This window comes from Schistocerca americana, chromosome 2 (genome assembly GCF_021461395.2).
Source record: "Schistocerca americana isolate TAMUIC-IGC-003095 chromosome 2, iqSchAmer2.1, whole genome shotgun sequence".
Taxonomy (NCBI): Eukaryota; Metazoa; Arthropoda; class Insecta; order Orthoptera; family Acrididae; genus Schistocerca; species Schistocerca americana.
The window spans coordinates 892,439,594-892,466,124 of NC_060120.1; the positions used below are offsets into that span (position 1 = coordinate 892,439,594).

Below are 26,531 nucleotides of genomic sequence, written 5' to 3' on the forward strand. Positions count from 1 at the left end.
TGTGTCTATGTGCCTGTGGTTCTGTCAGTGTGATCATGTGATGTATCTGACCCCAGGAATGTGTCAATAAAGTTTCCCCTTCCTGGGACAATGAATTCACGGTGTTCTTATTTCAATTTCCAGGAGCGTATATACATGTGCCATTTTTTTTTAAAAAAACGTAACTTTGTATTGAAAGTGTTATTTGTTTACATATATCAATTGTGCAGTTCTGTCCATTGTATGGTCCCCTGACATGGCTGCATCCGTGCGCAGTTCCGTTTCGGAAACATTTGAGGTGGTCGTTAGGTGAGATATCTTGTATATGCGCAGTTAGTAAAATCTTGTTATTTGTTATTGTTCTTGTTGTAGTTATAATGGCCAGCAACGAAATATTGTTAAATATTATTATTATAGACCGAACTGTAGTAGATTATGTACGACAAAATTTTTGAGAGACTGTATTCCATTGTTGAAATCGCTAATCTTGCTTTACTTCCTATGCTTCCCCACGAGACAGCAATTTACACGAAATTTTGAAATTTTCCGTTGCTGTTTATAAAACACCAAGAAATAGATATCTGCTTCTCGGCTGTGTGTGGCGATTGAGGCTTATTCGACAGTCTGGGATGATAACAATAAGTGCAAGTGGCATATTCTGGCGATAAAGCACAACATCTTATCATAGAAATATCTTGGGCAGAATATGAATGTGACCGATAACGTTGCCTGTGGACCAGGGATACGTGTTTCCTCAATGGGATTAAGTTTAATCTAAGGTTACGAAACTGCTATGGAGTTAATAGCTGAACTATCAGAGCTCATAGGTTTTCCTTTTCCACACATGGGGTATCCCAAACCTCTTACTACTGCCCCGTGTGGCGCAATGGTAAGAGATCAGTCTGGTATTCGGGAGGACGGCGATTCACCTCTCCCTCTGGTCAACCAGATTTAGGTTTCTCGTGATTTTCGTAAATTGTTTAAGGACAATGCCGATATGATTCCTTTGAAAAAGCACGGTGTATTTGTTTCCCCAATTCGAACTACTACTCCATCTCTAATGACACCTTCGTTGAAAGTACGTTAAACCCTATCTTCGTTCCTTTCTTCAAAATACGCTATCTGCTCAAAACTATCCAGACACCCGTATGCAGTGCGGAATGCATCACCAGATTCAAAATTGTGAAAATTGTTAACTGACCCTAAATAACGAAATGTGTGAGGTCATTCACATGAGTGCTACTAGGAAAACCTTAAAATAAATTCAGTCAAATCTAAAGTATTACGAACAACTTAAATTGGAAAGAAAACATAGAAAATGTTGTGGGGAAGGCAAGCCAAAGACTGCGTTTTCTTTGCAGGACGCTTAGAAAATGTAACAGATCTGCTAAAGAGATTGCCTACACTACGCTTGTCCGTCCTCCTCTGAAATACCGCTGCGCGGTCTGGCGGTCTGGGATCCTTACCAGATAGGATTAACGGAATACATCGAGAAAGTTCAAAGAAGAGCACCACGTTTTGTATAATGGTGAAATAGGGGAGACAGTGTCATTGAAATGACACAGGATTTGGGGTGGAAATCTTTGAAACAAAGGTGTTTCTCGTTGCGGCGTAATCTTCTCACAAAATTTCAATCACTAACTTTCTCCTCCGAAAGCGAAAATGTTTCGTTGACGCCGACCTACATAGGGAGAAACGATCATCATAACAAAATTAGGAAAATAAGAGCTCGCATGGGAGGATATAGGTTGTAATGGTCGCCTAGTCGTAGATATTGCTAATTGCTATAATCGCACTATTTCACTCCCATTTACGGAGCTTGTTAGCACTTGATGTTAGGTTGGCACCATTAAAATGCATTGTAGTAATCGCTGCTGCTTGCTGGATCGCTGCTGTGTCTCGATGTTGATGCTGGCTCTAAATCTGGTTGTCTAGGGGTAAAAAGATGAGGTCCCGTCTTTTTTATGTGCTTTTGATGATAAAGAACGAGCGAAACCAACAAATATGTAAACTTCAAATATTTATTACTCTGGTGGCCATCATAATTCCACTGTCCACCAAAGACCATGACACAACACAAAGTAGTACTTCCTTTACATGTTCTTTGCATTGTTTATCCACTTCAAACAGTAACACACAAACACACTTTACCAAAGTGACATTCCGACTGCGCCCCAACCCTTCTTGCTGCTTATATTTATAACATTGTCAAAGAACTACTAAAAAGAGATATAGTTTATAAGTCACATGTACATCTGTTATCATAATTTGTGCAGAAAAGTTATTAATTTGCATCGAGTGACGTAATTTAACATATTATTAAAATGACAGACAGATTTGTTGACTTGACAGAATAATTCTTTGTTACAAAAAGGCCGTTTTATAGAAGTTTGTCAGTTGACTTCTCTAATTTGCATAAATAAGTAAATAACATGAATTATTAAGACTTACATTGGTTTTCGTCTAAAATAGGATTGATTACGTGAATACTGAGTGAAAACGCTCCTAGTGAACAAATAGGTTTCACTGGGTGATTTTTATTTAAGGAGATCCAAAATACCTAAGTTGGCCACTATTTTTCGTACTTCATATTAATTATTTAAGATGAACTTAGTGTTTTTACATGATTACATTTGCTGTATCAGTGATCAAGTGATATTAACTTTTGTGTGGGTCAGTTATTCAGTATAATTTAATGGGTTGACTGTTTATGGAGACATGTCATGCAATCATTCTTAACATACACAATAACTTTTCTATAATCATAAATACTCGTTAAACTGGTTGAATTTGGAGGGTATCGCATACTTCGGTAAAGTAAAGCCTTTAATATATTCCGTTACAAGGTGTTATTTTTTCCTCGCGCTGTTCAAAATTGGAATAATAGAGAATTACTGTGAAGGTCGCTCGATGAACCCTCTACCAGGCACTTAAGTGTGATTTGCAGAGTATGCACGTAGATGTAGATGTAGATGTCACCAGAGTGACAAATCCATCACGCACATTTCAGTCTTTCTAAAGCTGCTCAGGTGATTGTGAAGTGGAAACGCAAAAGAACAACGACAGTTAAATTAGCAGACCTTGCATACTGATGGACAGGGATCGAAGGCAATTATTACAGATGGTGGTTGTAAAAAAAATCATCAGAAATCAGCAGAATGTATCACTTATCTGTTCGAAAGTGCTACCAGCAGTGCCGCTATCACAATGACTGTGCATAGGAAGTTAAAAATAATGATACACAGTGTTCGAGCAGCTCCTCATAAGTACATGGGATATGTGGACTCTGAAGCAAAATACGTCACCAATGATGTCATCAGTGATTCACGTGATTTACCCATCCCTACCGTATCCCTCTGACATGGACCAGTTGCCCTACGTATAAAATGGCGGGAAAATCAAAAAATGGCAGGAAATTTAAAAATAGCCGAAATATGAACCTCCCCCCACCCACTCTTCCGACTTCACGGTGGAAGTAGGTTTGCTGCCCTGAGTATAAATTGCTGGGAAATTAAAAAACCGGAGATGTTGTATGCTGGTGGAAGAAGGTCACTTGTGCTAATTATAAAAGACAAGATAGACACAGGGTTCTCCCTTAACATCACATCCAAGAGGATGACCTCGTATCCTGCTCAGTCTCTATGACATCCGAATCTGAGGTGCTAGAGCAAAGGGCAATGGGAAGTAACTGTCTGTTAACTTATTTAACACGTTTTCCTTAACTATTATCCACTCTATTTCTAGCTGTCAGGTGACTTACAAAATTACAAGGTTTCCTCTCTGATAACACCATTTAAACAGTTGTGACACAAAGTTTTAGTTTGGTGGGAAATTCAAAATTACCAACACATGTGTCATACAGAATCTTGTTATTTCAATTCAGAAATCGTAAGCCCACTTTTCCTCAAAGTTTAAACAACGTCACATCTCAAACAAGTTGTTTTGGAGCATACTTTAGAACTGGATGGTTGTCACTATGTGGTTATTACTATCATCTGTTCTAACCAATTCTAAATCCACTAGTGTTATGTTTAAACAATATTCCTCTGACATTAAAGTCGAAACAGTTCCTCCCTCACCACTCTGACATCAGTTTAAACAATTTAACCTCAAACTAGCTACCTTAAATTTCGGACCCAAGGGCGTACTTCTCCTAAGTTTAAAATGGTGGGAAAATTCACAAAATTCACTTGCCCTAAGTTTAAAAATGGCTATAAATTCATAATCCAGTCATTCTAAGTTTAAAATGATGGGAAGCTCAACTGATTTTCAGAAATGTATTGCAGCACTTGACGTGAACGCCAATGGATGACATAACTATAAAGCACCTGTTCGAACTTAAACTATATAACTCATTGATGTAGACAGCGTGGCTGTGAAACACTCCTTACTGTCTTGTATAGTAGGGAAAGTAATAGAAGAGGTTTTCAATCGCGTCTTTATTTAAAGACCATGACCTCCATGTTGCACTGCGACATACAGAAGTCGGACTGAGGGCACTGGCTTAAGGCCGCTTAACTATGAATGACAAATATTTGACCGTGTAAAGGCAGTTTGACGCGTTTGTCAAGCATAGGTCGTTTTTCCGCGTTTGACAGAAATTTTGACTGATGGAAAGTTTGACAAGATGGCAGACGCTATTTGTACCGATGTTTCGCCTCATATGTTTAGTGAAAAGTTGTTTTATTACAATTTATCCCATTGTATCGTGAGTTTCCACAACCGTGGAAACTGTGGCCAAGTATAAAAACCAAACAGCACTGACAGTTACCAAAATGGTAGGGGTATACCATCTTTCCCAGCCATATATTTCGTATGAAGAGGTTATGAACAGAATCAATATTTTACCTATAAAGTCATATATAAGCTGAAATGAAATGAAATAAAAGAAATCGAAGCTTTTCGGTTCTTTCATGGTTTATGTGGGCTATATGTTCCTACGTTCTGGTATTTTAAAGAACTGTCAGTAAGAGAATAAGCAGTAGAGAATAAATTTTCATATATTTGTGTCTTCTTCTTCAATGTGACGGCAGAGTAACCCCAAATAAGTTATTGAATGTTTCATTGTCCATGCACAGAAAGTTACTGCAATCATCAGGTTCCGAATATAACATTTCCATTAACAGGTTTTCAGTTGCATATTTCTCTCTCGTTTTAAACCATTCCCTGGATCAGCGTCTTGTTTTCTCCAGTGCCAGAGTCTGTGTTGTTTTTGTCCGCTTCAATCCGATGAGTGGTTTGATGCAGCTCTCCGTGCTACTAAATATGCTTCACCTGCATTTGAAGTCATTCCCTATAATGTCAAATTACAGCATACCGTACACGAAAAGCTTCTGCTTCAAAAGTAAGGTTAAATCGACAAGCTTTCCTGGTACGTGTACGGACTTGTTCGACACATCCGTGGCTAGATAAGAGCGAACTCGACAGACAAGTTGGCATCTTTAGGAGGAACTTAAAAAGTTTGATTGTTCATTCGAGGAAAGTTGATGTAATCATCTGGTCCTGAGGGTAATATTTCCTTTAGCAGATATTCATGGACAAATCTCCCATTTTAAGCCATTCTCTGGACTAGAGTCTTGTTTTCTTCTTCTTTTTCTTTAAGCACGGTACCCAAGCCAATGCCAGGACTGGTTTGTCTGCATTTGTGGCCGTTCTTAATACTGTCATAATACTGTGTCTGCTTCAGATTGTGGTTAAACTGACAAACGTTGTTTGAACGTGTAACAGCTTGCCTGTCAAATCTGTGACTAGACAAGAGCAATTTCGTCAAACACGTTTCATCGTTTACGGGGGCCTTAGTCAAATCCGCGCCATGTGGTGGTGTGCTGAGTCACACACGTTGTAGGCATCCTTCCAGACCCGGCTGATAATATTAGAACAGCGTAGGAACTACATCATACTGTTCATGAAAGCATCCACACCTCTGCAGTGAAAAATATCCCTTACCTACCTTACTGATACAAAATTATTTCAGTCGTCAGGGACGAGGTAACATCGAAATGGACTGAAGCTACACAACTGTAGGGTTTGTGTGTGCTGAAACAGTTGTCTTTGTCGTCATGAATGCGACACTATTGATTCCTCTGTAAATGTGAAAGGATTTCGTGATCATAATCGTAATGGTTTGATGTGTTTTACGCAATTTCACATGTTTAACGGTGTTTTATCTCTAAACTACATTATGTCACTGTATTTAGCGAGTGATATATCTGTCATATAGGCAAGAAACCAGGGTCACTATGCTTTCAACTACGTAGTTTCTAAACAGTCTGACACCACATCGTCAGTTTTTAACGCAGCAGATGGCAACACCTACGTCACACGGTTCATAAAAGCATCTGCCAAACTTCTGCATTGGTTTGATATGTTTTATGCAGTTTCACATGGTGAAGAGAGTAGTTCGTGGTGACGATGGGGGAGGGACTACCTGACTACTCTTTTCGCCTGGCGATCATCAGCGAATACCACCTCCATGAGACTTCAGGCAAAAACGTGGACTTATTTCTCGATGGTCGTACCACCATTCTAGAAGAAAAAAAGGACAGTAAAACGTGTGCTATTCAAGACAAAAAAGAAGTGAAAGTGCATCACAGTGCACAAATGTGGTGTTGCTCTGTATTTGGAAGACTGTTTTGAGGTCTGGCATACCCAACAGTCATACTAGCTGATACGTACCGGTAAAACAATCAAAATGGTGTCACTAAAGTAAGCAGAAATGTTAATTTTACTTACAGCAGTTTTCAGAATTGGTAAGTAAAATAAGGTGAGCTGTCCAGTGAAGATACATGTATTTCTTTTCTTGCAGCAATTGTCACAACATGGACATAAGAAATCACTAAGTAATTGTTTTATTTCTTTTACAACTGCTGTTAAAGTAGAGAAATGCATCGAAACCAGTGCATGGACACGATAAATTAGGCAGTTTATTTGTTTCAATTGTGAGTAGGTATTGCTTTTTACGAATCTGTACTGCCGTGAATGAACTGGTCCATTGAAATGTTTGCTGGACGCCTTTCAAACTTCTTTCGCCCGTTCTGCGTCATTTCTGTTTGTGTTTCGTAAGTCAAGCAATTCAGTCGTAGTACATAAGCCTACGAATTCCACGTCGTCGAGAGCCGCCATGTTCGTTATATGGCGGGGTTGTAACTGACGCTATCCGGGCATAATTATTGTGCATATTAAGCTGTTCTTGGTTCAAATGGCTCTGAGCACTATGGGACTTAAAATCTGAGGTCACCAGTCCCCTAGAACTACAACTACTTAAACCTAAGGACATCACATACATACATGCCCGAGGCAGGATTCTAACCTGTGACCGTAGCAGTCGCGCGGTTCCAGACTGAAGCGCCTAGAAGCGCTCAGCCACCGCGGCCGGCTGCTGTTCTCGGTCTCCCTTTTTCGCGCAATTTATTGATACTACACTATTGGCCATTAAAATTGCTACACCAAGACTAAATGCAGATGATAAACGGGTATTCACTGGACAAATATATTATACTAGAACTGACATGTGATTACACTTTCACGCAATTTGGGTGCATAGATCCCGAGAAATCAGTACCCAGAACAATCACCTCTGGCCGTAATAACGGCCTTGATACGCCTGCGCATTGAGTCAAACAGAGTTTGGATGGCGTGTACAGGTACAGCTGCCCATGTAGCTTCAACACGACACCACAGTTCATCAAGAGTAGTGACTGCCGTATTGTGACGAGCCAGTTGCTCGGCCACCATTGACTAGAAGTTTTCAGTTGGTGAGAGATCTGGAGAATGTGCTGGCCAGGGAAGCAGTCGAACATTTTCTGTATCCAGAAAGGCCCATACAGGAGCGGTCGTGCATTATCCTGCTGAAATGTAGAGTTTTGCAGGGATTGAATGAAGGGTAGAGCCACGGGTCGTAACACATCTGAAATGTAACGTCCACTGTTCAAAGTGCCGTCAATGCGAACAAGAGGTGACCGAAACGTGTAACCAATGGCACCCCATACCATCACGCCGGGTGATACGCCAGTATGGCGATGACGAATACACGCTTCCAATGTGCGTTCACCGCGATGCCGCCAAACACGGGTGCGACCATCATGATGCTGTAAACAGAACCTGGATTCATCCGAAAAAATGTTTTGCCATTCGTGCACCCAGGTTCGTCGTTGAGTATACCACCACAGGCGCTCCTGTCTGTGATGTAGCGTCAAGGGTAATCGCAGCCATGGTCTCCGAGCTGATAGTCCATGCTGCTGCAAACGTCGTCGAACTGTTCGTGCAGATGGGTGTTGTCTTGCAAACGTCCCCATCTGTTGACTCAGGAATCGAGACGTGGCTGCATGATCCGTTACAGGCATGCGGATAAGATGCCTGTCATCTTGACTGCTAGTGATACGAGGCCGTTGGGATCCAGCACGGCGTTCCGTATTACCCTCCTGAACCTACCGATTCCATATTCTGCTAACAGTCATTGGATCTCGACCAACGAGAGCAGCAATGTCGCGATACGATAAACCGCAACCGCGATAGGCTACAATCCTACCTTTATCACAGTCGGAAACGTGATGGTAAGCATTTCTCCTCCTTACACGAGGCATCACAACAACGTTTCACCAGGCAACGCTGGTCAACTGCAGTTTGTGTATGTGAAATCGATTGGAAACTTTCCTCATATCAGCACGTTGTAGGTGTCGCCACGGGCGCCAACCTTGTGTGAATGCTCTGAAAAGCTAATCATTTGCATATCACAGCATCTTCTTCCTGTGGGTTAAATTTCGCGTCTGTAGCACGTCATGTTCGTGGTATAGCAATTTTAATGGCTAGTAGTGTATATTTTTGCGAAATAAATATTGAGCGTGTGAGAGTCCCTTTGCGTTGTCATATTGGAGCTTTTGCGCATTTTTCAGTGAGTAAATATTCATAAATGCACAAAGTAAACAAAGTTAGGAAGATTACAGTTTAACGTCCTGTCGACAAAGAGTTCTTTTTTTGACGATGGGGAAGGAAATTGACTGTACCCTTTCAAAGGGCCTGAAGCGTGTTAGGAAATCGCCCCGACACTTGAAGAAGATCTAGGGAAGTCATGGGAAACGCATATCAGAATGGCCGGACGAGCATTTGCACCGTCCTCCTCTCGAATGCAGGTCCATTGTGCTAACCACTGCGCCATCGCTCTCGGTACGGTATTTACACAAAAAGAAAAATTTTTGACGGCAGTCTTTCTGTTATACAAGCTGTTTGTGAGAAACGCCGGTTCCCGTCAGATCACCGAAGTTAAGCGCTCTCGGGCTGGGCTAGCACTTGGATGGGTGACCACCCGGTCTGCCGAACGCTGTTGGCAAACGGGGTGAACTCAGCCCTTGTGAGGTAAACCGATGAGCTACTTGATTGAGAAGTAGCGGCTCCGGTCTCGGAAACTGACATATGGTCGGAAGAGCGGTGTGCTGACCACATGCCCCTCCATCTCCGCATCCAGTGACGCCTATGGGCAGAGGTTGACACGGCGGCCAGTCGGTAACGTTGGGTCTTCATGGCCTGTGCGGGAGGAGTTTAGTTTAGTTTGTGAGAAACATCATTTGTACAAATTACTTCGTATTCTAGAAATGGAATGGACCAACCAGTCATTAAGCGTCCTAATCCAGGCGTATAGCGAGGATTATTCTCACAACCCACTGTATCTTTATAAAGTGCGTCGGCAGTCATTTATTTCTGAGCAAATGTTCATATAACTTTACAAGTGTGATTTTCGATTTGTATACATAACACCTTAACTGATGAAATTTTACGTTTGATTTGGTAGCATCTTTTGCTTTATTTAATTTATTATTTTTTTCGGCATACCAGTAAAGGTAAACTGGCACTAGTCGGAGGAAGAGTCCAGTCACAAAATGAAAAAACAGTTGTTTAATTATTACTTCCGACTAGGTAAAATTTCCTCCTGCCATTACTGTGTCACTTGAGCGAATTCCTTCCTGCATTATCGACTGCAGCTTGTTAAAGTAAGTCACGTCCATTCTTATGAAGTTCCAAAATTCCTGCAGATCTTCCCACCTCAGTTCCTTAGTTAATAAGGAATACGCTATCCAGTCACGTTAATGTGAGCACCTATCAAAAGCCTGAATAAGCACGTTCTGCTTCACTGAGCTCTGTGAGACACGCATGGAGAGAGCCTGTGAAGTTGTGAAAGGTACCAACAAAGATGGGGAGCCATGCTGACCCCTGTGCTGTGGCCAGCTACAGTAGGTGTTTCTTGGCCGAGGATCTGTTATGTGTGCTGCCGGGTCGAGTTGGTACAAAAGATACTCAACTGGGTTTAAATCTGGTGTTTGGTGGCCAGGGGAAGACGGTAAACTCATCTCAGTACTCTTCTAACCACACACATACACGGTGAGTTATGTGACACATTGCATTGTTCTGCTGGTAGATGCCATTGTGCCAAGGAAACACAAATTGCATGTGGGGGCCGACTTGGTCCCCAAGGACAGATTCATACTTGTGTTGATCCAATCTGCCTTCCAGAGTGATGAAACCACCCAGGGAATGGCACAAAAACATTCCACATTTCATAATGCTCTTTCCTGCAGCCTGGACCCTTCTGACAATCTTTGTGAGGCAGTACACACGAACGGCCATCTGTCCGATGGTTCATACAACATCATTAATCTAAAAAGACTACCTGTCGCCACTCGGTGGACGTCCAGTTGTGACACTGGCATGCTAATTCCAGCCTTCATCGCCGGCCGGGGTGGCCGTGCGGTTCTAGGCGCTACAGTTTGGAACTGAGCGACCGCTACGGTCGCAGGTTCGAATCCTGCCTTGGGCATGGATGTGTGTGACGTCCATAGGTTAGTTAGGTTTAATTAGTTCTAAGTTCTAGGTGACTGATGACCTCAGATGTTAAGTCGCATAGTGCTCAGAGCCATTTGAACCATTTTTTGAACCAGCCTTCATCACTGATGAACAGCAGTCAGCATGAGTGCGTGAACCAGGCACCTGTTGTGGAGGCCCGTATGCAGCAACATTCACAGAGTGGTCATTGAGGAGACACTGTTGGTAGCCCCTTGGTTCATCTTGGAGGTCAGTTGTTCAACAAAATGGCTCTGAGCACCATGGGACTTAACTTATGAGGTCATCAGTTCCCTAGAACGTAGAACTACTTAAACCTAAGTAACCTAAGGACATCACACACATCCGTGCCCGAGGCAGGATTCGAACCTGCGACCATAGTGATCGCGCGGTTCCAGACTGTAGCACCTAGAACTGCTCGGCCACTCCGGCCAGCTCAGTTGTTCAACAGTTGCACATCTGTACACATACCCACAGCCGCCATTTACCACTAACATCTATGGCCTGTGATGTATCACAGGTACCTTGTCACCTGTTTTGGATAGTGCCATTTTCCCATGTATGATATACTTTAATGATGGAGGCAAGCAAACAGCTTACAGGCTTAGCTGTTTTGGAAATGCTTCCACCACTGGCCAGAAAGCCAATGATCTTGCCGTTTTAGACGTCAGATACATCGCTCCTTTGGTCATTACGTCCACTACCACACTGTTGTCCACATCTGCCTGACATTCGTGATATACCCTCCACTGTAAGTGCTGCCATCTGCCATCTGTGGGTTGTTATTGCACACTGACTTCGAACATAGGCAGTGGACATATGAATGTGACTGAACCCTGTGTATCCCTCTGCTTTTATACCTTCTTCCCAGCCAGTGTCAAAACCAACAACATTTTGGAAAAAATGACATTTTGTCATGGAATGTGTGATTGAATATTTTGTAAAAATTTAAACAGTCATAACCAGTTTCTGCCATACAATGACCATCTTCAGATTCTAAAACAATAAAAAAGTTTCTAAAACAATACAAAATATGCATCTATAAATAAACAAAAAAAATTTTTAACAACATCTTGCCTTTTCTCATCATCGTCATTATTTTGGCCAAAACCTAAGGGTTACAGACACTGCCAGGGCAACAGCTCCAAAAACAACTGCATCCTCCACGTGCAAAATGCGGTATATCCACTAATTCAGATTAATCGTTGCTTGTGGAAATAAGTGCCATAATAGAAAATGAACAGTTACTTAAGGAACAGAAACCTTGAGCTCTCAGAAATGTTTAATTTGAATGAGCTACTTCAGAAGGAATCAGACATTCCTCTCTGATTTTCCCACATTATTGCCATCTAGTGGACAGGCGTGGCTTTGCCTCATAAATATCCCATGAGTATCGTGTAGATTAGATTAGATTAGATTAGATTTACTTTCATTCCAATTGATCCGTAGTGAGGAGGTCCTCCAGGATGTGGAACAATCGGTTGACATGAAGCAGTCTGCATTTCTAAACACAAGTGCATGATGTGCTGCTACAAGAGGTGTACACCTAGATGATTTCTTTTATTTTACTCTTCCCTGTAATGTTTTACTTTTAAATTATAGTGTACGTCACAGACACAGAGATAGTCAAACAAATAATCTATGCAATACATGAAATATATTTGTAGTTGCAAATACAAACAACCATCAACTCTTTAAGGGAATGATGACAGTGAAAATTTGTGCCAGACTGGGACTCAAAACATGATTTCCTGCTTTATGCCAGCAGTCACCTTTAACTGCTATGGCTATCAGTGAGTGACACACAGGCAAACTCAATCTCCCATATGTTATTGTTCACAAGCTGTACTCGTACATACATTATGTAATTCCTGTACAGTGGAGGACTTTTTAATTGAAAGTCGCTTCCTGGTATTGGTGAATGAATAGGATGTTGCAGTGCCTGTGTTATCAAGAAGAATAATGCAATCGTCATCTGTACATGCATGCATGTCCGAAAGAACAGGCACTGCAGCGACTATGCTGTTATGAAATACATGAAATGTATTCACAGCTGCGAATACATTTCATGTATTTCGTAACAGATGCAGGAATGACAGCATATGGAAGATTGAGTCTGCCCACGAGTCATGCACAGGTAGCCAAAACGGTTAAGGTGACTGCTTGCGTAAAGCGAGAAATTAAGGTTTGAGTCCTGATGTGGCACAAATTTTCATTGTTATCATTCCCTTAAACAGCTGGTGGTTGCCTGTTCCTTCACAGCTGCAAAAATGAACAACCATTCACTGTTGAAGGGAATGATGACAATGAACATTTGTGCTGGGCTGGGACTCAAACCCCGTTTTCTTGCATTACGTGAATTGGTCACCTTAACCAATTTGGCTATCTGTGCTTGACTTGTGGCAAAACCCAAACTTCCATACGTCATTGATCCTGTGTCACAACCTATACATGTACACACATTATGTAATTCCCATATGGGGGAGGACATTTTAATTGAAAGTTGCTGCCTGGTATTGACAGATAAATACAGTACTGCAGTTCCTGTGGTATTAAGAAGAATAAGTATTGTTCCTTTGGACATGCACGCATGTCCAAATGAATAGGCTTCACGATGACTGCACTAATATGAAATACATGAAATGTATTCTCTTGAACATTCAGAGCTGAGCATGACTTTTCTGGCACAATACGTTGCCTTGTTGCTTAGTTCAACATTGTTCAAGCACACCATTCACATGACTTTACACGAGGCGAAGGCAGTAGTTGTTCAGGTTTCACATGAATTGTTGCTGCCAGTTGAGTTGCACCATAAAAATGAGGGCAGTTTGCCGATATTGATAAAATATGAATTTTGAAGTTTTCACTCATGTGATAGGGCATCTGTGAGTGATTAAATGGTGTATCCATGGATGATGAATGTAATTGCACACGAAATCAATGGGAAAATCTGTATCACAATTCTCACTCAGCAGCATCTGTTAATGGGCTTTACTGTTGCTTTAACAATTGTTAAGGCAATCTGAATGTGACAGCTTAATTTGGATTTTTATTTGGGAAAGTAATATGACAATGGCAGACTTCAGTGTGAAAGTGGAACTGAATTTAATTGCTCTTATGAATAGGATTGTGTCCAGACATTGTTAGGAAATGTGTTACTTGTGAACTCAGTAAATGGAGGAGATGGTATCAACTGTTATCCTTTCAAAACAACCTTTTCACTTGAACTGAAGAACTAATGACTGTAATATGACTCTGTAAAGAAAAGAAGTACATTTACATTTGGACAACATGCTCGGGTTTCATTAGAAAACTGTTGTCTCTGTTAACTATTGTCATGTCCTGTCATGGTCGCCAACTATAACCTTCTTTATGTTTTGATGATTCTTTATTGAAGCAGTTTTCTTTGCAGTGACTTGGAATGGGTAAGGAATAGTTAACAGAGAGAACAAGTTTCATATGGAACACACACATGCTGCCTAAATGAAAATGTCTCATTTCTTTACAAATATTATTATCATAAGTTCTTCATTTTAAGTGAAAAGGTTGATTTGAAAGAATAAAGTTTTTACCATTTATTGTGTTTCTAAATAACACACCTTACTACTTCTGTATTGCTTTTCCAAATTAATCTCTCACTTTGTAATGGTTCAATATAGTCTTAGTAATTTTTCATGTAATAACATTGCCCACCATCAGATGCTACTGGCTAGATGACTGATGTCATGTGTTATTATGCACACCTTCTGTGAATAAACTGATTAATCACTTCCAAATTCATATTCAATCAATGTCTGCAAAGTTTTCTGGTACATCTCAATGGTATAAAACCATTTCAATGAAACAATGACACAAATTTCCAGTCAACTGGTTGCAAATATAATTTAAAATTCTTTATCTAGTTTTCTATGCCACCTAGGGGTGCCTTCCTCAGAAGAAACTGTTGCCTTACCTGTGTTGATGATCTTTTTCCCTTACATCTTTATATTTGGATACAGCCTTGGATACTTGTCCACTTTCTTTTCCAAATGAAGTCTTTCACCCCTTCATTTCCATGTACATTTGATTTACAGCACTACTAATCCAGAGCTTATCATGGTGTCACATAACCATTATTCAAGGGTGCTTAGTGGATGCTCTGATTTGTGCATTAATCTGAGACTTCCTGGCAGATTAAAACTGTGAATCAGACAAGAGCTTGAACCTAGAGCCTTTGTTCATGGCTGGCAAATGCTCTACTAAATGTGCTATCGAGGCTCAATTCCTTATCTGTCCTCACCAGTACTTCTCTCTACCTTCCAAACATCACAGAAGTTCCCCTATGTAGCTTGTGGGAGAAGATTTCTTAGGTGAAAGGGTACTGTGGGTCAATGGCTTAGCTACAGCCTACACAATTGTTTGTAGACTAAATTTTCATTCTTCAGTGGAATGTACATAGATCTAAACTTGTTCATTTACAGCTACGCCAAAAGGAGACCTAAGAAATATATGCAGAGGTTTTGACACAAGGAATGTCTCATGTAGAAACCTTAATCAGGAAACACAGTGTGTAGATAAAGTGACGAAGGACTGGACATAATAAAGAAAACTGTAACAGCAAAAATTCCAAACTAAGGCATGTGAATCCTAATTATCATCATATATAGATATTGTGTACTCATAAATGTGGTGAGTAAAATGGGATGTGACTAAAACAAATGACTAAATACAGATAGAGAAATAAATGTGTTAAAAAAAGAATAAACTCACATGGAAAAAAAATAAACAAAAATAAATGAAATAAAACATAGTTGTATTAAATTTATCAGTGAGTGATGGGAAATTGACAGACAGAGTTATAATATTGGCAGATAGGCACAGACTCTGAAAAATTAAATAAAAAAGAAAAGAAAGAACAGTAGACAAAGCTGAGTACAATCAAAAGTAGGAATGAAGAACAATAATCAGACAATGCAGTTAGGGAGTGAGGGAGGAAAGAGACTTATGAAGGCTGAGGAAATCACAAGCAGGCAGAAAATGAATAAATCAAAACACATTTTACTGTTGCTCATACAAAAAAATACATTTAAGTCACAATGTTTTTATGTAAATTGAAGATGGAAGGAGGACAAAGGAAAGGAAAGGGAAGGGACTAACGATACTGGCTGCATCGGGACTTTACACAGAGTCATTGGCAGCGAGTGAAAAAGTGTGCCAGACCAGGACTCAAACCTGTAATCTTCTACTTACAAGGCAGCTGTTTTAACCACTGCACCTCCTGGACACAGTGTTTATCACAAATGCACAGACTATCTCACCACGCTTCCTGGCTGACCCACACTCCCACCTGTCACTAACTATGCACCGTCCCATTCTTTATCACTCTTGCACACTGGTTTTAGATTCCTGTTGGAGATCGAATGTAATTGTGCATCCACACTGAAGGCTATGGATTCACTGCCCATTGAGGCAAATCAGTTTTATGAATGTGTGGTGTCTGGTTCAAATGGCTCTGAGCACTATGGGACTTAACATCTGTGGTCATCAGTCCCCTAGAACTTAGAACTACTTAAACCTAACTAACCTAAGGACATCACACACATCCATGCCCGAGGCAGGATTCGAACCTGCGACCGTAGCAGTCGCGCGGTTCCGGACTGAGCGCCTAGAACCGCGAGACCACTGCGGCCAGCTGTGTGGTGTCTGTTCTTGAATCCATATCTCTGATACATGTTATGTAAAGTGAAGCTGGTAAGGGGAGAAAGGAAAGGAAAGGAAAGGGAAGGAATTAATTATATCAGCATTATGTGGAATCAACTGTGATGAGTGAGAATGTGTGCTGGTCTGGGACTCAAACCCGGGATCTACTGCTTACTGGGCAGTTGCAAACGCAGTGTTTATTGCAAATGCGTGAACTATCTTCCCCAACTGAGCCACACTCCTACTTAGTGCCACCTACATGCAGGCCCTGTCCACATCCTTCATGCTCACTAATTTTAGATTCCCAATGGAGGCCGAAAGTAAATGTGCACCCACACTGAAGGTTGTGGATTCATTGCCTTTGAGGCAAATCAGTTGTATGAATAATGCAAAATCTTCAGTGCAGATACACATGTATGTTTGACCTCCAGTGAGAATCTAAAATTAGCAAGCATGGAGGACATAGCTGGGGTCTGTGGGTATGCAGCGCTAGGTTGGAGTGTGGGTCAGCTGGGAAGCATGCCAAGATATTCTCAGCTTATGCAATGAACACTGAATCTGGGTGGTGCAGTTGTTAAGGCAAATGCCCAGTGAGCAGGAGTTCCCTGATTTGCATCCCAGTTTCACACTCATTTTCACTTGTCACCACTGATTTTGCATAGAATGATGATGCAGCTGATGTCATTAGTTCCTTGCATTTCCCCTCCTTTCTTCCCCTTCCAGCATCAATTTATATAGTGTGCATCACAGCTGCAGATTCTGTATTGTATCTGTTCTTTCAGACATGTCTGACAGGACAGACAACATGCATTCATACAATCTCTGTTGTTTTAATGGCTGAATGTTGAAGGGTTACCTTGTGAGACATAACTATTCCTTCAAATTATATGGATTTTTTCTTGATTAATGAGCTGTGAGAAATTGTTGTTAGTAATATGGAAAGGGAGCTCAGCTGTTACATTTAATTTTCTGACAGATTTAATAGTTTGTGACTCATTTAGTCTGTTTCCGTTTACGACTTCCCTCATATTGCCAGAAAGTGTTGTGCAAGCAGCGTGTTGTACTGGCTTGCGTTGTCAGCTGGCAGGCCCCTAGCTCAGACCCAACCACCAACAAATATTTGTTATTTGGTATTCATTGTTTCTGGAATGTTCTTAAAATATCTTAAGTTTGTTGTTTGTGTGAATACCAGCTTTCTGGAATATTCTGTGTTTGGATAGATAGCTGCTCTCTCTGCCCAAGAGTTCAGTTCTGCTCTGGCTGTACATTAGTGTTGGTACTAAATATGCTTTCAGTAGTAAGTGTTGAGTTTCATTGGTGAATCTGCCTTTGGATTTGGACTTGATTGTGGTTTAGACATGACATTGTCTGGTGGAGTCTCTGGGTTTTTCAAAACATCTTCATCATCAGGACCTGGAATAGGAGCAGTTCTGTATAGATTCAGGAAGGTGATGAACAGATGACAGCTTATGCTTCCAGAGTATTGTCCAAGTGCATCATGAACTACATTGCAACCAAGAAAGAGTGGTTTGCAGTTGTTTGGACCATCAACAACATCCGGTCATACTTATTTGGCGAACTGTTCAGCATTGTGATGAACCACTGTTCTCTATACTGGCTGACAAGCCTGAAGGATTCATTGGGTTGACTGGCAAGATGGGCACTGAGGCTCTGGAAGTACAACATCACAGTGGTACATGGAAGTGGTTGCGAACACAAAGGTGCCATTTGCCTTTCAAGGAATCCTTTGATGGAACAGCACTATGGTTCAGATCTCAGTCATCTACATCTAAACCTATGTCCATACTCTGCAAACCACTGCAATGTGCATGGCAGAGGGTATGTCCCATTGTACCAGTTATTATGGTTCCTTGCTATTCCCTTCATGTACAAAGTGAGGAAATAATTTTTGTTTGAATGCTGTGATTATTCTAATCTTCTGTTACATCAAATTATATGGACTTTTCCTTGATTTGTGAACTGTGAGAAATTGTTGCTTTAAATAACATTGCTGCTGAACAGAGGGAAGATCCAGCACTGCTGAGAACTATAGAAATCTATGAAGAAGAAATCAACTAAAGAATTACAGTTAATTAACAGAGAATTGTATAAGAGGAACTATGATGTAATGGGGTGAAATTGGTTGCTTTTCATACCAGCTGATGTACCGAAGAAACAAGACAGTTGGCTAGCATACAGATCCTAGACACCTGGGAGTATGACCAAAAGTGCTACACTTCCAAGTGAGATATAGCCCTGGAGACTTAGTTTTCATTGTTAAGCCTGTGCAGAGAGTAGGGCTTTCAGAAAAGTTACTAAATTGCTGCTTTGGACCTTATTGTATTCTTTGTCACTTCCTGGACATTACATGTGTTTATGGAATTGCCTTAAACAAAACAAGAGTTTTGTTGTTAAGAATGTATTATATAATATCTATCTCTTGAACAATAATGAGAAAAAATGGTAGTTTGGTAATGTTTACATTCTAAACATAAAATTTTAACAGTTTTTCGCAATAGGTCACACTCTGATACTGCATTTACAAATGTCAATTTTAAATGAATTTCAGATGGCTGCATCCAGCCCCAAAAAAATTAATAATACAGCATCTCATGTGAAGCATACGGAATCGGATGCCCATAGTTTCATTGTGACGGAACAGGTATTTCCTTCAAGTCAAGGACAAGAAGACTCAACCCCAGAACAGAGGTAAAGTAGCTCATCAGAGAAGAAATCTTATTTATGTAGTTTTCCCCTGAATGAAAAAACATCTGCTGGTATTGTTAGCTTTCTCTTCACAAAATTTCACCTTTTTTTTTTTTTTATTACTTTGGTGCTACAGGTGCCTAACAGTGTAAAGTAGATATCACAAAACAACTAACAAATATACGAATATTGATGAAAAACCTGATCAGTTTATATAATTTGCATTGTAACTATAATACTTTAGAAATGTAGACAGTTGGAGAAGAAGTGAAGTTCAGCACAATAACAGAATCATAATGCTTCAAGAAGATTAGATTAGATGGATCCATAGTGAGGATATTCTCAAGAATGACTTCTATAAAATGTTATAAAACAAAAATACATTACACATATTTACAAAAAAAGAGATGTAACAATGTTACTTCCACAGATACCAGGTGCAATGATCCTCATGCAAGTGGAATAAGTCCAAAACATTTTAAACAAATTTTCATTTCAGAGAAATAACAAACTTGTCACAAATATGCAAATGTATAATATTCAGATACACACAGTAATTATTAGCCTAATGCAGTCTAATATCCCACATAGGAATTAATACTAAATAAGAAAAATTGAGACTTTGTATTGCATTTCAGAACAAAATATTTTACACACTGGAGTCAGTGTCACAGTGGAATATACAATTAAAACTATTCATACTTAATTTATCATCATGCAATTATTTAGGCATACTGAATGTTGCTTTTAATTGTGAAATTCACGTGGACTTCATTTTAATAAGCGGTAAATAACTCACATCTAAAATAAAAACTCAACACACATTTTTTAAGTTGCATATTCAATCTTTAATGTGCCTCAGCTAACATTTCAGAAACATGTACTGGTATTGTCCAAAATACAACCTGATTAGCACTTCCTACTGAGAAATAGCAGCTGACTATTTGCTTGTGACCTCTGGCACCCAGATGTATGTAGCATTTAACAATGTTGATTCCTTACGAACATTGTTACATTTGCAAACTTGAATGAAAAACAATTACAAATTTTGACATTATGGTAATTGAGCTATAAATCAATGAAAAACATAATCAGTATACATGGATTAAAATTAGAACAATTGCAACTTCAATTTGTAATGGGCTTCAGCTAACTTTTAGAAAACATGTACAGATGTTGTCCAAAATACAGCCTGATTAACACTTCTTACTGACCACTTACTTGTGACGTCTAGCACCTCGAGGTGTATGGCATTTAACAATAATGGTTGTTTACAAATACTGTTACATTTGCAAACTTTAATGAAAAACAATTACAAAACCCAGCATTAGGCTAACTGAGCTACAAATTAATGAACATCGTAATTAATATACATAGATTAATTGCACAAAATCAAGAAATATGTTTACATCAGAAAAACTGAAAAGTTGACAACTACAACAATACTTAAATGTTATTCCTAATTACATGCTTTTTAACTGCAACCCATAGTTTGAAATCGGTTCCTCTTTAATTTTAATTGTATGGTTTTTCAGTTCAATAATAAAAAGAAAATAGTTTCACACGTGAACTCCTACTGTAACTGCATAGAAACAGAGTAAAACAGTAAAAACATTGCTTATCTTTTATTCCACACACCAATTCCAATGAGGCCCATTAGTTATATTATTATGTCATGCAGCACACACTCAGGCACAAATAATCATCCACTTTAAAATTAATTGCTTTGATTTCTGTAAATGGTTTACTTTCAAGTAACTTTGCTCGTATATTGGCTGAAACTCCAAATAGTTTCCATTAATATTTCAGTTTCACACATGAACAATCTCAGCTCCAAACACTGTATTGTAATATCCCACATATGGAATTCATATTAATTGAGACTTGAGATGTGAACCTAGGTGCTGCATTTCAGAATGAAAATTTTTACACATTGGATTCAATGTCATAGTGGAATACACAATTCAAACTATTCACACTAAATTTATTATCACTCAGTAATGTAAATATACTGAATATTGCTCTTAATCATAACAATTTACCTGGATTCCATTTGCATATGTGCTAAATAACTGACATGTAAAATAAAGTGCAAACATATTGCAGCTTAAGTTGTAATGAGTTTTAGAAAAACTTTTTCAGAAAGCTTCAGATGACTTCTTGCAAACAATGTGTACAGATCTTGTCAAAAATATGATTTGATTAGCACTCCCTACAGACAAATAGCAAATACCATCATTTGAGGTTACTTTGCTCCACTTTTTACAGATTTTTTAAGAAAATAGTTTAAAAACAGGGGTTCCTTAATGTTTTTGTTTCTCAAACTGATTTGATTAGTTACAACAGTCTTTTGCAAAGTAATCTGTATTTATATCTCTTAAAATAACCTTTCATTTCTATTTTTTATTATTTTTTTAAAAAAGTGGTGCAAAGTTTCCTTGCCCTGGGGATACCTTGCACCGGATGCCTAAATTTCATTAAAAATGAAGATTACATACGTCTGGAGGTGTATTTGACCATAGGAATGATAGAGATAAAGCAGTTACTAAAGAAATAAGGACTACAGAGTACTGGAGCAATGACTGGGGATACCTTGCACCGGATGCCTAAATTTCATTAAAAATGAAGATTACATACGTCTGGAGGTGTATTTGACCATAGGAATGATAGAGAATAAAGCAGTTACTAAAGAAATGAGGACTACAGAGTACTGGAGCAATGACTGACCATCAGAATTAAGAAAAAATAACAATCTTGTTAGCAGAGACAAATTTTATTACCGAAGTAGTTTAACAAATTAATGATTTAACACAAAATGTAGCCTATATAGTGAGTAATAGGTCCAATATCCTTCAAGTTGTGGTATGGAGAATAAGCCACGTTTGCTTATCTGTTTTGGAGGCTGAATGGTGCAAATTATTTCATCGAATTCATACTTTATTTCATCTTTTGGCATTGGCCACTTCCATGATTTCTTAGGCTTTTGCATTGGACTTATTGTAGCTCCAACATCACTTACATCAGTAATTAATCCAGGAAAATATTCCCCCTCATACTTGAAGATCACATACTGGCCCACAGTGTGCACAACTTCTCCAAATCCTGGACTTTTCTTCTTTGGCCTGGTTAGTAACTGGGTTTTATCCACTTCAATCTCTACAGGTGACGGTGACCTGGCTTGAGATTCAGGTAATCCTCATCTTCAGAAGAATTTCTGAGAGAGATGGCATCAGAATCTTCTCCTGAACTACTATCTTGATTTTTGTGACTTCTTCTGTATTTCTTCAAAACCTTTTTCTGCATTACTGTCATACTTCTATCAGGTGTGACTGAAAGCTTCTTCCTTCCTCTGTTACTGCCAACACCAGTAGTCCATTCAGTTCTCTTATTGTCAAGGGCTTCAATGAAAGAGTCTTGTACCGCATCTTTGTTGGTTAAACGTTGCACTTTTGGAAACCTGCCATTAGGTTCTTTGCTGAGTTCTTGCCAACTATAGCCATTAATCTCTTTAACAGAAATGGAAAATGCTGTTTCTGCAAGACAGTGTTTTTGAAACCTTGCTTGCTACTTTTCCACTCTGTAAGGACCTGTTCCAGGCCACTTTCATGGGCCCAAAGAAAGAAGTGTCCAAAGGCTCTGTAAAGTGAGTACTGTTTGCTGGTAGACAGATGAATTAAATGTTATTCTCACCACAGAGCTCTGGAACATAAGTTGTCAAATGTGAGGACAAATTGTCACAGATTACTTCTTTCTTTCCTTCAAGCTTTTTCAGTCTTGGTAGCATCAACTTGGTGAACCACTCGCTAAATGTATTACTGTCAAAACATCCACTAGGACTGTGTGAGTAAAGGCAGCCCGTGGGCCCATTTACTGTCCATGTAGACCACAGATGTGCTGATTTGTAAACAACAAATGGAGGCAAAACTTCTCCCTCAGCATTGCCAGCAAACATTACAGATATGCTGCTCTTGGAGGAATTACAGATGTTTTGTGAATATTTTGAAACTCTTTTTGTGAGTACTTTCTTTTTTCCTGGATCATTGGTTAGGTTGGTTTCATCAAAATTCCATATATTACTAGCTGGCACATCTTTCAGTTCAACTTGCAAATGTTCAACATATAATCTGAGAACATGCTCATCAACTGCAGCTCTACTCCTGTTAATGTTGGTTGCAAAATGTACAGAAAGTTCAGGGTGGCATTTGGTGAAGCCCAACAGCCATTCATAGCCTGGACAATTGTCTTTGAATCTAGGAACTTTACGTCCCTGTCTGGCAAGGTATGACTTCACAATCATTCGGAGTTCCATTGGAGTAACAGGGAACCCATATTTACTCAACTGCAAAACACATTTTACAAACTCTGCTTCTTCTTCATTAGTAAAAATCTGTGGGAATCCTGGATGTGAATTACTTCCTTCCTTTGATTTCAGTTTATTAATTATGGTTCTTCTTGGGATATTAAAAAGTTTTTCAGCTTTCCTTTGTGATATCTCCTTCCTCCTAATGGCTTGTAGGCATTTCTCCAGAGTTTCTGGGCTGTAATCACAGTATTGCCTATTTCCGACCATTCTCTTATACTTCCATGGCATTTTCACCAGTCTGAAAGAGATTATAAACAGTGTTCACTGCCAGCAGCATACTACGGAGGTAAAAATAAGTCAGAAATTGTCATAGATGTGGAAGAAATGCATCCTGGGGATACTTGCACCACTTTTGTTGTGGTGCAATGTTTCCTCAAAGTTAGAAATTTCGTAACCTACAACAGCAAATTGACAATGACACAAACAATAGTCCATCAAACGAAAAACTACGATACTTTCCAGCAGCTAGACGTTCTGAGTAATTAAAATAATGGTGACTGACCTTCAGAGTGACCATTTCACCCTGTGAAAAACACAGATTTTTCCAGCTTAATTTTATACACACTTATGAATGTCTTTACTAAGATGCTTGTGAAAAATTCAAAATGGCCAACAACTGAACATGCAAGCAAGGGTGCCAACCTGTAATTGCTATCTTTCATAGAAAACATTGTTCACAGATATACAGCAAGTAGTGTAGCATCTATGAACCAAAGAAACTATTTTTTCAAATGGAGAAAATTTGACCCTATGGAGCAAAGTAACCTCAAATGATGGTAAGTATTCATTTTTGGGCTCAGACAGGATGTCAATGGTATAGGCTGCCAAGAAATCCTGTTAGCAGAATGCAAGTAATTGAGTTAAAATGTCTAATAACATGTTTGTCCACTTCGTACCATTGTCCCAGAAAAAAAAAGTTCATCTCAGGACAATGTTTTTGGAAAAGTAGAACCTGGACAGTGTATACAGATCAGACACGACTTGTGTGAAAACAGAATCAAAACACAACAGGGTGACTGCTCCACCCCTCCCCCAACAGAGGTACACTTATGTAAGCAGTCGGTTTGTATTATTTACTACTGTGCATATTGACATCATGAGAGTCGCAAGCTTGTAGGCAACAACGGCCTACATGATTGAGTCACTGTAATGCGCTGATCATCAGCAGTCATCGAGTTCCCTGTGCAGATGTTATTGCAACTCTGTTAAACATTAGGATGGAAGGTAAATTTATTATACCTGAACTACACAATATTCATTTAACTTATGGTGAGGCAAAATGTGTTGCAAGGGCAACTGTATTAATCTATCAAGAATGCTTCCCTCAACATAGACTTCCTGCACAATTGATATTTGTTGCTGTTCGCCAAAGGTTTGTATCATCATAATTCTCTACTTTTCCTTAATTATTTTGCAATTCACTTGTAACAAAGTACTACATTCAATTCTGTATGCCACCACGTCCAATGCATACCAGAGTTGGAAGAGCAAGATTTCTCTTTGTGATGAGGATTCTCAGAGCAGTTTTTGTTACAAACTACGCAGCATGATTTTGTAAACAAAATACTCATCACACATGAAGTATGTTTTGTTTGTAATGGAATAACTAATTTCCATAACATGCACGTGTGGAGTGCACACAATCCACACCAAATAACAACAATATGTTTTCAGCACTGCTTTTACATAAATTTATGGGTGGACATAATTGATGATTACATTATTGGGCCTTTCATTTTACCTACATCATTGACTGGTAACAATTATCAAACCTTTCTAGAGGGGCCATTGCTGCTGACTTTGTTAGTAAATATTCCATTAGCCATACATCTTAAGATGTGGTTACTCCACGACGGTGCTCCACCCCACATTGGTTACAGAGTGTGAAGATTTTTGAATAGATGATTTCAAGGGTGATGGATATGAGTTCTGGTCCACATCAATGGCCAACACACAGTCCTAATTTAAATCCACTGTATTTTTACTTTTGGCGACATATGAAGAAACTTATTTATTCTCAGCAAGTAAATAATGTGGATCAACTTACGCAGAGGATTTTCCATGCTGTCAATACCACAAAGCCAAATGTACATGAGTGTGTGAATGAGTGCGATGAAACTGCTGTTTCAATTAAAGAGAGGTAATGCTAGATCCATAAATAAATTAATATTGCTAAAATATAGTATTATAAATGTATGTCATTCTATCTCAAGTCACCCTTGCACCTCAAGGACACTCCATTTTATTGTATATGTGATTATAAACAAGATATAAAAATGATTATCATGTTGAAGGAAATTGGATCAAATTTGCTGATAAGCAGTCTCTTAATGCAGGCAGATTTTTATGCAACAGTTTACCAAACTATATAAAAATGATAGAAAATAGCACTATTTTCCAAAATAAATTAAAATGTTATTTTATTAAAATTTTTTCATACAATATTAAAGAATATCTTGGACCTAAAAAATTGTGTATATCACTGTTTTTAGATAGGCTACTTATTTCAAGACAATTATTCATTTTATTGATATATTCGCATAAATGTGTAATTTTAAACTTGTTAATGTATCATTTTTAAACTCCATTTAAACATTACATTTCTGATATTTTGTACAGAGTTGTTCATTGGCAAATGAAAGTGTTACTGTTGTGAAGATTATTCTTATTTCTAATACTGATTCCATGAACTGAGCTACTGGCTGGAAAAAGAGATATATTATTTATGGCAAATTACATTCAGAAATAAGTATTTGTGAAGCAGTAGTTAGTATCCCCATTCCTAGAACAGGGCCCTGCGGGTTATTCTTGGTTTTACCACACAAATAATTCATGTTACACAATTTTGAACTTGAATCCTTGAGTTGCCCCAAAAAATGATGCTGTTTTACGTGGAATGAAAGTAACATTTCTATTTTTATGTCACCTATGTCTGTCAACATCTGTATTGCAAATAAAGATTTGCTTTCATAAC

General features: G+C 39.0%; 1 protein-coding gene across 2 annotated transcripts in view; it reads left to right on the top strand.

Annotated features, from left to right (window-relative positions):
• Positions 1 to 26,531, top strand: part of LOC124595556 (caspase-1-like) — a 97,083-nt gene that overhangs the window by 21,905 nt on the left and 48,647 nt on the right. For both annotated transcript variants that reach the window (XM_047134335.1, XM_047134336.1), the window contains exon 2: positions 19,058 to 19,197. In XM_047134335.1, the coding sequence (XP_046990291.1) occupies positions 19,058 to 19,197 (140 nt within the window). The remainder of the gene's footprint in view (positions 1 to 19,057; positions 19,198 to 26,531) is intronic.